The sequence below is a fragment of the Ctenopharyngodon idella genome, chromosome 4 (assembly GCF_019924925.1).
Source record: "Ctenopharyngodon idella isolate HZGC_01 chromosome 4, HZGC01, whole genome shotgun sequence".
In the NCBI taxonomy this organism is placed as follows: Eukaryota; Metazoa; Chordata; class Actinopteri; order Cypriniformes; family Xenocyprididae; genus Ctenopharyngodon; species Ctenopharyngodon idella.
In genome coordinates, this window is record NC_067223.1 from 26,916,658 (window position 1) to 26,934,038 (window position 17,381).

General features: G+C 35.6%; 2 protein-coding genes and 1 pseudogene across 3 annotated transcripts in view; all 3 read right to left on the bottom strand.

Annotated features, from left to right (window-relative positions):
• Positions 1–17,381, bottom strand: part of LOC127511071 (NACHT, LRR and PYD domains-containing protein 12-like) — a 70,844-nt gene that overhangs the window by 29,466 nt on the left and 23,997 nt on the right. The gene's annotated exons all lie outside the window — the stretch shown is intronic.
• The window catches only part of LOC127511261 (polyglutamylase complex subunit TTLL1-like), a 92,865-nt pseudogene that overhangs the window by 1,255 nt on the left and 74,229 nt on the right, over positions 1–17,381 (bottom strand).
• Positions 6,153–17,381, bottom strand: part of LOC127511216 (NACHT, LRR and PYD domains-containing protein 3-like) — a 35,667-nt gene continuing 24,438 nt past the window's right edge. Inside the window, exons 5-6 of the mRNA XM_051891972.1 lie at positions 10,634–10,680; positions 6,153–6,247 (exon numbers count right to left, since the gene is read on the bottom strand). Of these exons, the coding sequence (XP_051747932.1) occupies positions 6,221–6,247; positions 10,634–10,680 (74 nt within the window). The 3' untranslated portion in view covers positions 6,153–6,220. The remainder of the gene's footprint in view (positions 6,248–10,633; positions 10,681–17,381) is intronic.

Here is a 17,381-nt window from a genome sequence, read left to right on the forward strand (position 1 = left end):
TTTTCAGCGCCTCCCATCCAGTAAATCACAATAATCTTTGTGCTTTGTTACTTTTGATAGGAAGCAAAATCTCAGATTTCAAATGACGTCCATCTTATTATGAGATTCAAAAAATAAGTACCGTCTTGGTGCTGTTTAATGTGTCGTGACAGATCGCTTCAGCTCCTCAGTTAAAGAGAAGCGGCAGCATGGAGCGCATGTGAACATCCTCTCCTCTGCTTTAATACCAGTTACAGCCCAAAATAAACATGAACATCTGAAGGTATGTTAAAATATACAGTACATCTTACCGAAATCCGTATCATGTCTCGTGTAATCGCTCAATTAGTGTTTCAACCTCGGAAAGACGTCAATAAAACAGCTTGTAAACAATGTCACGTAACGTCACATTTACCTTCAGTGACCATAAACTCATTAGTCAGCTAGAAAAGTGTACTCTAGAAAGCAGCATTCTGATAAATATAGCTATGCACCGTTACATATTCATTATAATCTTTAATGTTCTTCAATATTTAATGCATGTTTGAATAAATCAGTTATGACAGCCACGATTTAAATGTTTATATTTCAAAAAAACAAATTGGAGTAGAAATTATGTAATTCTAAACTTTATTTATGATAAAAACGTCGAGTGTAATTTAGGTGTTTGTATATAAATAAGTTAATTTAACCTTCAATATTATTATAGTAGTACCAACTGACTCCCATGTGTAGTTTACAGCATTAGTTGAGAGATTTTTTTCCTCTAGAAAATTTGCCGTGTACTGTAACTGAAATACTACATCCAAAATAATCGATATCGAATCAAAATTGTAATCGAATCGAATTAAATCGAAAGCATGTGAATACTAATCGAATCGAATCGTAAAAATGGTGTCAATACCCAGCCCTAATATCTACTGATGGGCGATTTCAAAACACTGCTTCATGAAGCTTGACGAATCTTTTGTTTGAATCAGTGGTTGTGCAGCGTTCAGACTCTAGCTGTGGGTGCGAGCGACTCACGCCGTGTTTCTGGATGGCCACGTTGGTGAGGTGCACGAACATGTTGTCCAGCTCACTGGTGCTGGGCGTGTATTTGACCGTGCAGAAGCGGCAGAAGCCCAGTTTGTACCAGAAACACAGAGCGGTCAGTGCGGACGGAGCGATGCGGTGGCGTGCGGCGGTCATATACTCACATGTAGCACTTGAGCGGCCTGTAGCTGGTCACCAGCACATACAGACGCAGGTCGAACTTCTTCCCGCCGATCAGCAGAGGGTTGTCGATGTACAGAGAGATGACGTACGCCTCCTTCCCGCTGTTCGCTGCCACGAACCTGTCAAACGCAGCAGTTCAGACTGAAATCCAGCTATTTAATGTGTGTGGATGTTAGGACATTATCTAATGAAGATAAGATCGCCTGGGATAAAGATATATCCATTGATGAAATAATGGAGTCTATTGAAGCTCTTAAGAACAATAAGTCCTTGGGCACAGATGGGCTGACAGCCGAACTTTACAAACATTTTTCCCTAGAGCTAGCACCTTTCTTGCTTAAGACGTATTTGGAGAGTATTGCTTATGAAACACTTCCACCTACTTTATAACAGGGATTACTTACTTTAATACCTAAACCTAAGAAAGACACTCTATTGATTGATAACTGGCATCCAATCTGTTTGTTAAATTGTGATTATAAGATATTAGCTTTGTTACTGGCTAAAAGACTGAAATGTGTTCTGGGTACAATAATAGAAGAATCTCAGTCAGGTTTCATTCTGAACAGGCATATTGCTTATAATATACGTCTAGTTTTAGATTCGTTAGACTATGATGATCTGATTAGCGATGAAAGTTTTATTCTTTTTTTAGATTTTTATAAAGACTTTGATTCCGTTTTATAAAAACTGTCCGAACTTTATACAAAAATGGCAACTGCACAATTAATCTTAAATCTGGCACTTCTTCAAGATTTAATGTGTTTAGAGGGGTTCGCCAGGGTTGTCCGGTATCGCCTTACTTGTTCTTACTAGCTGCTCAGCTCCTTACTTCTTCTCTGTTGAGTAGTCAACTAAAAGGTATTAATATAGCTGATAAACAGATTCTTATAACCCAATTAACCGACGATACTACACTCTTTTTAAAAAATGACTTGCAGATCCCTATCGCTCTAGATCTTATTAAAGTATTCTCTAAAGCTTCCGGTTTATTTTTGAATTTAGATAAATGTAAACTCCTTCCCTTAAAGTCTTGTTCTGCTTCTTTTCTGCATAGTATTCCGGTTAAGACTGAAGTGTGTTATTTGGGTGTGATCATTTGTAAAGATGTTAATATGAGAGGAAAGTTAAACTTTGATCCAGTAATTACTAAAGCTAAGAAAAAACTTAACTCCTGGCTCCAAAGGGACTTGTCTTTATGAGGAAGGGCTCTCCTTGCTAAAGCTGAAGGTGTTTCTCGATTGACCTTCCCTGCTCTTTCCTTGTATGTAGATAAGTCAATTTGTGTGAAGGTTGATGGAAAGCTCTTTGACTTTTTATGGAAACACAAGAGACATTACTTAAAAAAAAATCTGTTGTCATAAATAGCTTTGATCAGGGGGGGTCTTAACTTTCTGGACTTTGCTTCTCTAAATAATATGTTTAAGATCAATTGGTTGAGGCAGTTTTTGACTGATTCTGAATCCATATGTAACACTATTCCGAACTATATTTTTTCTAAAGTTGATGGTCTCCCCTTTCTCTTAGTATGTAACTACAATATTTCTAAATTGCCTATCAAGTTATCAAATTTCCATAAACATGCTTTTGGCTTGGCATTTAATTTACAAACATAATTTTAGTCCCCACAGGTATTTTATTTGGAATAACCATGATATCCGATATAAAAATAAAACTGTTTTTTTTTTACAGATTGGTTCACTAATAATATTCTTTTGGTTTCTCAACTTGTAAATTCAAACGGTCTTTTGTTTTCTTATTCTGAATTTTTAACTAAATATTGTATTCCTGTCACCCCACGTGACTTTGCCATAGTGATGGATGCCATCCCCAGTGGAGCTATTGCTCTTTTAAAAAACTCAGGGGACTCTTCACCTTTTTCTACCTCTTGGGCTCATCCTTGTGAGACAGCAATAGGGAAGATTTGTTTTTTGTCCAGTCCTTCTCTCAGGAACAGAAGGATCAGACAACTCTTTCAGAACGATATCATTACTGTCCCTTCTGTAATATCTTATTGGAGTAACTGTTTTAATAATATTCCTTGGAAGAAAGTGTGGTCTTTACCCAACAAATATTTAATCACTAATAAGGTTAAAGAGGTATCGTTTAAGTTGTTACACCGTTTTTACCCTGTCAATCTTTATATCAAAAAAATGTTTCCTGGGAAGGATTCTCTATGCTCTTTTTGTGGGGCGGAAGATGAATCTATCCCTCACCTTTTCTGGGAGTGTGTTCATGTAGCTATTTTTTGGAAGAAATTTTGTTTATTTGTACGTGCTTCTTTTTTTGAAGATTTTTCTTTGGTGTTTAAGGATGTATTATTTGGATTATATAACTTTGATAAAAATCTAAAAGACAAGTATATTTATTTTTCTTGCCAAGTTTTTTATACATAAGTGTAAATTTTTGTCTGTTAAACCTCTTTTTATTATTTTTTGTCAAGACCTGAAATGTTATTTGGGCACTATCTCCTCTTCCAGCAATGTCAAAGCCCTAAAGTCCAGTTCATTGTGCACAAAATATAACATTTATGCCTTTTTATGATGTACAAGGAAGAAAAAAAAAAGGGACCTTTCTCTCCTTTTTTCAATATTAATTTACGTTAAATTATATTACCTCTGGCTCATAGTTGTTTGTTTTTTTGTTTTGTTTTTTGTTATTTTTTTGTTGCTAACTCTAACATTTAAACATGTAAAGAAAACATGAACATCACTCTTTATAAATGTATTTACCTATATTTATGTGTTTACTCATCGCTGAAAGGAAATACAGTGTTTGAAATAAGGCCGTTTCTGAAAATACATTCACATGAAATGAAAGAACAAATACATTACAACATAACAGAGTAATTATTAATCAATAAAGGGAAAATATAATCAATCACAATAAACATTAATAATAAAATGATACAAATAATAATACATAAAATATTATTAATAATAGTAGTAATAAATGATAATATCAAAAGTAAACAACGTTAAACAAGCTCATGGTGAATCTAGAACATAAACACAATAAGACTTTTATTTACAATAATGTTTTCCTCACTTTTGTATTTTCAGATACAGAGATCGTAACACAATGTTGTTGAAATTACACCTTAGAAATGTGAAACTGTGAAAGAAGAAACAGACTTATAAGATAAAACTCTTTTACAGTATTTTTACCCCCATTAATGAAGCCAAACAACACATTTCACTCACACAATGACAGATGATTAACTTCAAAATAAAAGTCTTCTAAAATCATTTATATGCCGTTTTTCTTCTGTAAATTCAGATATTTAAAGGAATCTCAAGAAAACTATTACACTGCACATTAAAACTGCATTTGTTTTTACAGCGAAAAAATATTACATTTTAATATGCTTTATTTTTTTTATTAGTGATGCACCTTTTTTTTTATTTTTTGTGGCCAATTCCAAATTTGTTAGAAGCAAATTGGCCGATTCTGATACTGGTTGCAGTTTTGTTTTTTTTGTTTTTTTTTAAGCAAATTTATTTGTTGTTTAATTGTTAAAAAAAATATGTGTAGCTTTTTTATATTAGAGGTACTGCATTTTTATCACAATCCCAACAAAGATGTTATGCACATGATCAGTTGTTTTTAATTTAAATTATTGTATAATTTTAAGATTAACAGCAGAAACAGCATGGTCTGCCTTTAGCTTTGTGAAATTATGCTTCATAAGGCACCTGCACAAAACACAATCAGCAGACGGACTGAATGAAGATGCAGATTCACTCTCTGACAGTAGGTGGCGCTTATGGGACAGCAGTGATATAGCGTTTCCATGGTTACCGCTGTACACAAAGCAGCGCTGCGTTAATAAATAGATACTTATAAATACTTTAAACGGAGATAAGAGGAAAAGCCATCAAAACTTTTCTGAAGACAGTTCCCTTCAGAGATACATTCATATCAACATCAATTCAATATTTATATTATTCTTCCTATATTTGGCGAACAGTGAGCTTGTGTATGGTAAATTATTTTCAATGTGGCACCTCTGTTCTCCTCTTTGTGTCCGTTCGCCTGTGTTAACTTCCTGTTTACAGACATTATAAATATTTTCACACAAATTACATTTTAGGAAATTATTACAGCACCTTGTTTGCCAGCCCGGAATAAAGATTGAGCAAAAATAACACTAAAAACGTTTGGATTTGTGACCAGTGGACTAGTGCATCTCTATATTTTATTATTATTATAGTTCAAATCATCCCGCGGGCCATATGTGTGACACCCCAAATGATCACAGGAGCTCATGAAAGAAGAGCTTTAGGTTTTGAATAACTGTGTGTTTATGATAAATCCAAAAACACAATATTATGACAAAGGTGTTTGTGACGCCAGACAAATGTTGCTTTTGAAACGTGTTGAAAAATCCTGTAAATATAAGCGTTCATCGTCTTTCTGTGTCAAGCCTCTTATCTCGGATCATCTAGTCAAGTTTGACAGTCACTGATTCATCATCAGCTCAAAGCATTATGGGTAGAATTTCTCTACAGTCTGATTCATCAACACAGTTTCACTGATGACCCTTTATAAACCCTAAACCCAGGATAGAGCGGTTGAGTGAATGTGGTCTGGACTGTGTGGATGAGGTTCATTGTGTCAGAGACGCTGTAGAAGGACAGAGTTCCTGCACTGTGATCCACATACACTCCTATTCTACTGCTGATGATGGGCTTTACTGGGAGTTTAGTCTCTATGTTATTGTGTATGAATGAGTAACTGTCAGGAGAGCAGTACAAACTCCAGGACTGATCATTACGTCCAAACGCACACTCATTACTCTGTCCCTTCCTGCTGATGCTCTTATATGACATTGATATGTCCACACCATATTCTCCACTCCTCTCAATCTCCCAGTAACAGTGTCGATCACACACACTCTCTCTACACAACACCTGATACACAACATCAAATCTGTCTGGATGATCAGGATACGACTGATCTGTGCCAGTGAATGTAATCACTCTGTTCCTCTCAGACAGACGGAGGTGTTTATACACTGTGTTCAGATCCAGAGTGAGCTGATGGGAATCTGATGGAGATAAAACACATCAGTGTATCATTTATTACAGAAACTTTCTATCTTCAGTTCAGATCTAACCAGTTAATTTAGGACAAGTTAAAGGGGTGGTTCAGTGTTTTTTTTTTCTAGGCTTGATTGTGTTTTTGGGGCGCAGTTTAACATGTCTTAATGCTTCGTTTTTTTGAAAACACTGTATTTTTCATATATTTTACCTTTATTCTACACCTCTGTTTCCACTGTCATATGAACGGCTTGTTTGACTTCCTGGTTCTATGAAGCCGAAATACGCAATGTGCTCAGGTTGGTTAGCTGGCCCAGTGTATCGTGATTCGCTGAAGCGTCTGGAAACACCACGCCCCTTACCATTCGTTGTTACTTGTGCTTCAGTGGAAATGTAAATAATGGCGTCTATATTGCTGTATCAAATTGAGCCTGAATCAGACCCAGATGAAGAGGGTCAAGCAGAACCTCTGCAATCGCGGCTTTTAAAGGACATTTCTGAATGGTATTTCATTTTTTATTTGTGTCTCAGTGTTTAGATATGCTGTAACTGCTGTTTGTTAGCTTTCAATATACTCTTTTATCCTGATTAAAGCTTTACTGTAGCCGAATACATGACTGAGTAGTAGCATTTTTGTAAAGGTAGCGTTTAATTTATAGCATGAACAACTGTTTGTCTGTGAACATAGAAGTTTGTTGGAGAAGTATGCAATATAATTTAGCTAACTGGCGAGCAAAGCAAAAATTAGTTGCTCTTTGTACATGTCCTTGATGCAACCAAAAATAGCAACAGAGCTATAACATTACGTTTAAAGGACATGTACAAACAATAAAATGTACTTGCAGTTTGAAGCCAATAAACAGCAGCTTCTGCTTTTAAAGTGGGAACTGCTTCTGTCAGTAAAAGCCTTTGTGTAAATCCAGTTTGAACTCGTGTAGATTCTGAAAGATGTCTTCAGCGGCGCATCCAGTGTGAAAATATCACAGATTATTATTATAATGGGTTATTATCTTTTGACGCGTCGCTCGCGTCCGGTGTACACAACTCTTCCGCTTCCATTATGCCGCGTGACATGGCCTCGCCCACTTTGTCGCGTGTTACCGGGGGCGTGTTTTGCAGGGTTTATGATGTCACCAACCCGGGAAGAAGCTCGTTGTAGTCCAAACCGGTCATTTTTGTAGGCATTAAACTGCCATAACTTTAAAAGTCAGTATCTCCATTTGCATTGAACTTTCAGCACTGTAACTTTGCAGATACTGTTTATGCTCAAGCAGCAACATTACACACTAACTAAAGTTAAAAAAGTGAAATCGCAATGAACCACCCCTTTAATTTGTATTACAGAAGCAAATATTACAGTTTATTTCAATTGCTAACATACTTTTTTTTCTTACCAAAATCATGGATCTTTCTGATCTTATTTACAAATGCTTAAACACAGCAAATCAGAAATGAAGACTGAATGTTAATCATTAAATATAGTATAAAACCTATACTTCTGCAACAACAACAGCTCAAAAGTATTGAAAAAAGATATAAAACAAATACTGAAACATAAGCATTGTTAATTAGCAGATCACTGAAATATTGAGAAATAGCAGTCAGGTGTTGAAGATCTTTCATTACATGAACACACAGTAAAATAAGACTCTTTGAATCAGATTTGTTCAGTGTGGATGAAGAACAACACAGAGGAGCAGAGAGAGAAAATATGTCTGGGTGAGTTAGAGGAACAGATCGACCGATATATCGATTTACCGATATTTTCCCCGATATTTAAGCATTTTACCATAATCGGATAATATTTTAAATATTTTGTATCTTCAACACCTGACTGCTATTTCTCAATATTTCAGTGATCTGCTAATTAACAATGCTTATGTTTCAGTATTTGTTTTATATCTTTTTTCAATACTTTTGAGCTGTTGTTGTTGCAGAAGTATAGGTTTTATACTATATTTAATGATTAACATTCAGTCTTCATTTCTGATTTGCTGTGTTTAAGCATTTGTAAATAAGATCAGAAAGATCCATGATTTTGGTAAGAAAAAAAAGTATGTTAGCAATTGAAATAAATTGTAATATTTGCTTCTGTAATACAAATTAAAGGGGTGGTTCATTGCGATTTCACTTTTTTAAACATTCTGATTAGCACATTAGTTCATGCTTCACTTGTGCATTCGCGTCATTTTGTGCAGATAAAACTCGCAATATTAAATTTATGTAGTACAAATATCTGATTAATCTCATAAAGGATGTGTTTTGTTGAGGTAAATAACCCGCAGAGCTTTATGATCAGTGCTCAAACAGCAATGCAAAACATTAACAAATACGATTGGGACTGTCTTCTTATACATGACATTATAATCGTATATACGTGGTGAATTCTTTGGGCTTAGTTGCTGCGTTTCGGTGTTACAGGAAGAACGCATCCACAACAGGAGCTACATTATTGACTACGTTACTTAGTTCAAGTTCATCTGTGTGTGATTTTGTGCAAATACTAGTTGTAATATTTTTATTTTTTTATAAATATCTGAATTATATTATAGAATGTGTTCCATTGAGTTATTTAACCTTCAGTTTACGGGTTTTGATTCTCTTCAGCTTCAGCGCGTGCAGCTCAAACTGCAATGATTAACAGTCAATGAATAACAGTCATTAAAAATGTTTAATACTACTGTAATTTTAAAACTGTTTCATATTTTTTTCAAAAACATTAATGCATTATTTTTAATAACTAGCACTTACATTGTTCTCGTATTTTTTCATCAACACATGGTTTGATTAAAATAATTTCCTTATTATCCGTTCGGAGGCTATTTAATTTTATTTATCCATGGCACATGCTAATAAACATCCAAGTAAACACAACTCTATGGAAATTAATGATTTATTATCAGTTTGAGTGTAGTTCTCTGTAAATGCATAGATAAACAGCGCTTTGTCAGCAGATATTTCATAATCTAGAATGACAAAAACATTAATAATAATTCTGATATAACATACCAGTTGAGAAATGCAATAAAATACGATGTTTTGTTTGTTATATTCCAATATTCCAGAGAATATTATTCAGTTATTTAACAGTTGATAAAGTTGCAAAGTTTCTGCAAATTTATATTCTCCATTTGAAAACATTAGACATTCTACATTTATTTTGCTTATTGTTAACATAAGTGTTGCTGCTGATGCTTTTTATAAATACAATTATTTTGTAATATGAAGATTAAAATGAACAAAATTTATTGGTGTATAAATAAGATTTGTTTTGTTTTCTATGCATGATTGTTATAAATAAAATGGTTTGTCCAGTTCAGTGGTGTTGTAATCGGGTCAAAAACAGAAGTATAACAGTAAATAAATATAGATTCAGCATATCAGTTATCGGGCACATACACAAAAATTATCGGTATTGGTATCAGTTCTAAAAAAATCAATATTGGTCGATCACTAGAACAGATGAAGGAAGAGAGGAGAAGTTGGATCAGGAAAAGGGAGAAGAAGAGGAATGGGAGAGGAGGAATAATGTGTGCTGGATGTGCATCTCTGTTTTTTTTTTTTCACTTACACATGTGTAACCTATGAAAGCTTATTTCTGCCATGAATAGAAAATAAAAAAGGTAATTATGTCTTTTTATCTCACAATTCTGACTTTTTTCTCTCTCAATTCCATTCCTAAATAGTCAGGAAATAGTCAGAATTGTGAGATATAAACTTACAATTGCAAATATATATATATATATATATATATATATATATATATATATATATAATTGTGAGATAGTCACAATTACCTTTTGTACTGTTTATTCTGTGGCAGAAAAAGCTTCAACAGTAACCAAAGGTCATGTATGTTGGATTTGTTGTTGATCAATGGCAGCAGTTTCATGTTTTCATTTTAGTAAAAGCTTCACTTAATTATTTTACTACAATGATTCCACTACCACTGTTCCATATATGCAGAATATGTGGTCTGTGTAGGGCACTAACTACCAAGTGGGCACCATCAACACCAGACCCCCAGAAAGAGATTTCAACTGAAGTTCTGCATAGAGGACTCATGTGACCTCATTCACTTCTGTTGTCAAGAATGCACACATTCAACACTCAACCAAAAAAAAACAAAAAAAAAAACAACCTTAATATTAAAAACAATGGATTTCATATTTTCTGCAGGTAGAACTGAAACATGACAGTAATGCAGTTTTCATAATGCCATCAACTGTTAGTATTTTGACAGTTATTGCACTTTGACTATATGTTCATGTTGGATAGAAAACAAGTGCTATGAGAGAGAGAGAGAGAGAGAGAGAGAGAGAGTGAGTGAGTGAGTGAGTGTGTGTGTGTGTGTGTGTGTGTGTGTGTAAGAGTGTGTGTGTGTGTAGACGTACATCTTCGTGGCACTGGTGTAATCCTGATCTCTCCTCCATGATCCACACTGGAAAACACACACAGACACAATCAATCACAGACGTAATGGTTTTTGTACTGTACAAACTGTATATTCTCTCCTCTTACACTAACTCTACCATAAATCTACCATCACAGGAAACTTTCTGCTGTTTTACATTTTCAATAATCATGATTCTGTATGATTTATGAGCTGGTTTCCTCATGGAGAACATAAAATGTCCCACAATGATTTCAGATATTTCCATCTTTTTGGGCACATGTTGATCCACAGATACACAGCAGTGCAGTGACTGTAGGCGATTAATCTAATTATCAATTACAGTTTCTAATGACATCTGAAAGGAGTGATTGGTTGTCAGTTTGTGCGTACATGTGAGTTTTTACCAGCTTTTTCCACTTTTGATGTCTGTTAACAGCACAGCACAGTTAAAACACTGATTTACAGTTTTTGCTAACAAGTTTTTTTTCCTAATTAAAATCAAAGATGTCCATTAATGGTTGTATATCAAGAGCAGGGACACATTTTGAGATCGATTGACGCGCCCGTCTGTGCTGTGAAGACTGTGCACGAGTGAAAAGAGAACGTAAACCCCGCCTATTTTGATTTGATTGGCCATCTCAATCATCTTGACATTGAGGAGCGCTCTTAGACGCCGAGGCAGACCAGACTAAAAATGTATTAAACCTTTTTGTCATCCTAACAACATGCAGAGTGCTGTAATGAAGGGCAGCAGAGCAGTGCAAGAATTTCAAATATTGGGCCATTTGGCCATTTCTAATTATTGGGGGGACTAATAATTACACTAAAAATTATAAAAACGGAACAAAAATTAAAAATAAATAAATAAATAAATAAATAAATTTTAAATTAAAATCAAAAATTAAAATTTACATTGAGCAATGAAAAACACCTGCATTAGAAAATATAACAGTAAAAGAGAATAATAGATCAGAATTTCTAATTTAAATAAACAAAAAATGTAAATAATACAAAAAATATTTGGATGAAGGACATATAAATGTGGCGATATAGCCTATAACCGTTTTTGACAGCGCCTCACAAGCACAGTTTCTCAGTTCCATCTTCTCACAGGAACACGTACAGCAGCGGGTCACGATAGCAGCTTGTGATTCCGTCCGCTGAAGCGGTGGTTTTCTATGGCGAGCAGCTTCTGTGCCGGGCTTGTTCAGACAGTGACAAGTCAAGAATCTGAAGAAGAACGATTCAGTGTAATTGGAGTTCGGTGCCGCTAATAAAGGCAGAGCGCCAACTGCTATTCATGCACTCGAACGCCGTTGCAAAACATTTTCCCCTGCAGTACCTGAGGCACTAACTACCAAGGAGACACCATCCCACTCTCTATGGCAGTGGTTCTCAAAGTAGACCACATATTCTGCATGTAGGCCTATAGAACAGGGGTAGAAGAATCGGTGTAGTAAAAGTTTTAAAGTGCATATTGCAGGTTAGAGCTTCAGTGATTCAATGTATAGAAAAATAATGTAGGAACTAGATTTTCTTTAAAATACACATATAAATATGCTAATTAGGCTTCTGGAATCGTTTTTTGTGAGAAAATTTTACTTCCGCATCTGAAAAATGCCAAATCGGAAGTGACGTAACGGGAGGGCGTGCGGTCAATATAAACAATAGGAAAACAATGGATCGTAATGGCAGTTCGGGCGCTGAGGAAATTGTAAATGTTTATTCATACTTATACTCATACTCACAGACTAAAGCCATACAATTAGCCTGCTATGCGGCCAAGAGAGCAGGGACAAGCCAGGATTAGACAGAATAATGGTCAAAAGAGACAAATTGAGTTATTGTGTGAGGAGAACCAGTGGAGAACAGGGCAGAGACCGGTGTTAGCTTGTAGATATATACATGTTAGCTAACTACTGTGCTCAGATCACATTATTGTACAGATTATTATCATGTATCAGGCAATAGCAAAGTTGGTATTGGTTATCTAGGAGTATTGATTACTTACAGAAACTAATAAACATTGATCAGGCGTATGTCACACTCGTTAGCCTAATATACGCCCACACTAACATTACGTGATACAGCGGTTTGTCTGATTTGGTAGTTGGGACATTCTACAGAAACGTCCACTTTTGGTATGACAAAATGTCTTAAAATGTATTTCTTTTTCTAAAATTTAAACTTAGACCACATTATTATATTACACTTTTACTTTATGGATACACATAAATGACAGCTTAATGATTTTTTTTTTTTTTGTGCATTTATTTAAAGACCGCATGTACCCATTTTTTTGTCACTGGCGTTACCTTACTTCTCTGGCAATTTTAAACGTTTTTATGAAATATTATTTCTCAATTTTTTCAGCACATGCAGTCAGAGTTACAGAATAATAATGATAATGCAAAAAATAAGGAGATTGTGTTTTTTTATTTTAATAAGGTTAGTTAAAAGTGTGATTGAATGATGTTAATTCAATTGCGCAACCATGTATTTGCTATAACAATGAAAATATTTGAAAAACAGTTATAAACAAGTAATGATGCAATCCTTTAAATCTTAATTTTTGAGTGTAGCAGAATTCAATGAATGTAAAATTATTTCCGTGTCACATATGACACACTTTGTAAATGCTGCAGGATACCAAACAGCAAAGCAAGCAGGGGCGGATCTACAGAGTTGGCAACTGCCACCCTAAGAAAAAGCTTTGCCACCCCAGAATTATCACAGAATAAAATATAAATGTTAGCCATGTTTCAAGTACTGCTTTTCAGCAGCGGGGCTTCAATGTGATGACATAAAAAAGACACCGCAACGCAAAATAATGTCAAGAAAACACGTCTTTCAATAAACTTTGCATGATTGTTGCACGCGCATGCAGCGCAGCCAGTGCAGTCAGCTTCATTAACAAATGACTCTTACGAACTGGTTCTTTGGAAGTCAAAAACACACAGCGCAGCCAAGTTCCCTTACTAATTGTTTTTCCATTTGTTTGTGAATCGGAAAAAACATTTAACAATGACAACATTAGGAAGCAAAACTTATGACACACCAGTCGAATAATTTTTTTTCCAAAAGTTAATTGCTGTATTTTACTGTATCTGTATCTGCATCTGTAAATTTATTTTTGTATAGTGTAGTAGACATTGAGCTGCAAAATACAGTTTTTTAATTGCTTTGGTGCAATTTTCACAAGCAACTGGTAAATTTTCAAAACTCTTAGTACTAATATCACAACAGATCATCATTTGAAAAGTTTTTTCAAACATTTCAGCATATTTTCAATTGTGTTAGTACAATGCACAAAATCACAAAGCATTGTTTTCACTACACAAAATAAGTGTTTCATCTATATAAATGTTTCATTCACAGTAACTGTCTTTAATAATGCTATTACTATCAAACTTTTGATTTGCATCTCTTCTCATTCAATTTAATGCATTTGTCTATTATTTAATCCAACTGGACTTAATGATTAATCAATGGATCATTTGGTACACCTATATATTTCTATAGATATTGATTCTATGGGCATAGTTTCTATAGACCGTGTTGGCATTTTCCGATATGGATAACCAAATGTAATGAATTTTTTTTACATTATAAGCAATTTATCTTAGATGATGACCACAATTGTCAAAGCGAGTGTGTGGGGTCATGGTAAACTCATGGTAAACCCTGCATTGTGAACCACATGTCCCCACTAGGTCTAAAATTACTGGTATTACCATCCTTTTGGTTTGGACATTTGGTTCACAACACACAACCATGAGGAAAACAGTAAGAACATTTACTGTATTGGCAGCACACTCTGTTCTACACAAAACCTCATGACTGTGTCATACTTCACACCTGTTGATAACACACTGAATATATTACAAACATCATGGATTTTATGTCAATTATGTAATTTAGGTAATGCAAGTGCATTTTCTGTAATTATTTCAGCAACCAGGGTGATTTGAAACATGTATCTTGCATTGTTTGCTATTAAATTAACTGCAGGTTAAAAGTACTAAACTTAAAGAAGAACATACTGTTGTGTTTCTGTGATTAAACCAAATGTTCTCTTTACATATCACAATGATATTGTGTTTTGAAACAATGATTATGTAGAATGAAAATATGTACAACTAGAATGAAAGCATGAGATCCGGTTTTGAAAGAATTACTAGCAGTGTTACAAGTGTGATCAGTTTGGAGTTTTGTACTAATTATTTTTGAAAATGTACACCTTACTTGTGAAAATGGTACCAAAGCAAATAAAAAAAAAACAACTGTAATTCCTGAATCCCAATAAGATAAGGTTTTTGTAACAGTGTTAAATGAATTGATCGCCAGCAGCCATATCACCCTGTGGCCCAAGACTGGTTGCCCAACCACTGAAGCTAAGCAGGGCTGAGCCTGGTTAGTACCTGGATGGGAGACCTTCTGGGAAATCTAGGTTGCTGCCTGAAGAGGTGTTAGTGAGGCCAGCAGGGGGGGTGCTCACCCTGTGGTCTGTGTGGGTCCTTACACCCCAGTATAGTGATGGGGTGATTTAACATCTCATCCGAAGGATGGTGCTTTTTTGACAGTATAGTGTATACTGTCAAAAAAGCACCATCCTTCGGATGAGACGTTAAACTGAGGTCCTGACTCTCTGTGGTCGTTAAAAAGGATGTCCTTCGAAAAGAGTAGGGGTGTAACCCCAATATCCTGGCCAAATTTGCCCATTGGCCTCTTTCCATCATGGCCTTCTAATCGTCGCCATACACTGATTGGCTTCATCACTCTGTCTTCTCTCCACCAATAAGCTGGTGGGCGTTCTGGTGCAATATGGCTGCCGTCGCATCATCCAGGTGGATGCTGCACATTGGTGGTGGTTGAGGAGATTCCCCCTTCAATATGTAAAGCGCTTTGAGTGCCCAGAAAAGCGCTATATAAATGTAAGGAATTATTATTATTATTAATCTCACTAGTGTTCACTGGGCAGTGCAGTAGTGTGTATTTTTTAAGTTTTGTGTGTCATCTGAAGCCAAAGATTGATTTTGAGAAGAGAAGTTTTTGACTAGAACTTTTTTTTGACCTGGAAGTTTGAGGTTTGTATAAGTTGGTGTATTTTGAGATTGTGTTTATAGTTGTGAGAAAATGTTGAATTGTTTCATGAATTGTGTGTTAGCAATCAAGAAAAACAATTACTAGATTAAAAAGTTTGAAAGACAAATTTATGCTGGCTTGCCATAAAGCCAACTGAATATTTAGATGTTCTGGGTGTTTGCTAAAGTGTTGCGAGGTGGTTGCTAGGAGATTCTGGGTGGTTGCTAGGCTCTTGCTATGCAGTTGCTGGGGTGTTGCTATGTGGTTGATAGGGTGTTCTGGGTGAACTCACACAGACATTCCCACATCGCTTGCTTTGGTGTTGCCACCCCTCATAGACTTCATGCCACCCCTTTGCCACCCTATATATAGTTTTCATCCCTGAGAGAGACAAACATACAGAAACATTGGACTCATGTATGATGCTCTGTCTGAACTTGCAAACCTGTTTCAGCAACTCCAGGCCCATTCAATCACACTCTTGAGAGCAGACCAGCTTCTGAAGCGCTGGCATCATTCAAAGACACCCCAGGAGAGAAATCAGAGGAGGCACTGACAGCACAGGCTTTGGGACATTGAAAATTGCCAGCTGATTAAACCTGCGCTCCAAGGACCATATTCATTTAACATCTAAGGCTAAATGTAGATCTTAACTGGCTGAGTTAGATGTTGATTGACACTAAACAGTAGAAAATCAGTCCATTCTCTACAGCTGTAAATGTCATTGGCTGTTAAAGTCTTGTGTAACACACACATAAGCAGTCTTTCAGAATGTTCTCAATTACATGTAGCTTAGATCAGATGCATACTATACAGGTGCTGGTCATATAATTAGAATATCGTGAAAAAGTTAATTTTTTTTATTGTAAATAATTTTAAAAAATGAAACTTTCATATATTCTAGATTCCCTACATGTTTTTTTTTTTTAATTTGTTGATTAGAGCGTTGATTCATCTAATGCTAATGAACAGCTAATGAAACAGCTAATGAAAGTCCAAAATCCAGTATCTCAAAATATTAGAATATTTACATTTGAGTTTCATTATATGACCATCCCTACAGTATAAATTCTGGGTATCTTTTGTTCTTTGAAACCACACTAATGGGGAAGACTGCTGACTTGGCAATGGTCCAGGAGACAATCATTGACACCCTCCACAAAGAGAGGAGGTCACGGAAGGTCATTACTGAATGGGGTGGCTGTTTACAGAGTGAAATATCAAAGCATATTAAATGCAAAGTTGACTGGAAGGAAGAAATTGGGTAGGCAAAGGTGCACAAGCAACAGGGATGACCGCAAGCTTGAGAATACTGTCAAGTAAAGCCGATTCAAACACTTGGGAGAGCTTCACAATGAGTAGAATGAAGCCGGAGTCAGCGCATCAAGAGTCACCACACTCAGACATCTTCAGGAAAAGGACTACCAAGCCACTTCTGAACCAGAGACAACGTCAGAAGCATCTTACCTGGGCTAAGGAGAAAAAGAACTGGACAGTGAACAGTGGTCGAAAGTCCTCTTTTCAGATAAAAGTAAATTTTGCATTTCATGTTGAAATCATGGTCCAAGAGTCTGAAGGAAGACTGGAGAGGCACAGAATCCAAGCTGCTTGAAGTCTAGTGTGAAGTTTCTGAAGTCAATAATGATTTGGGGGGGGCTGTA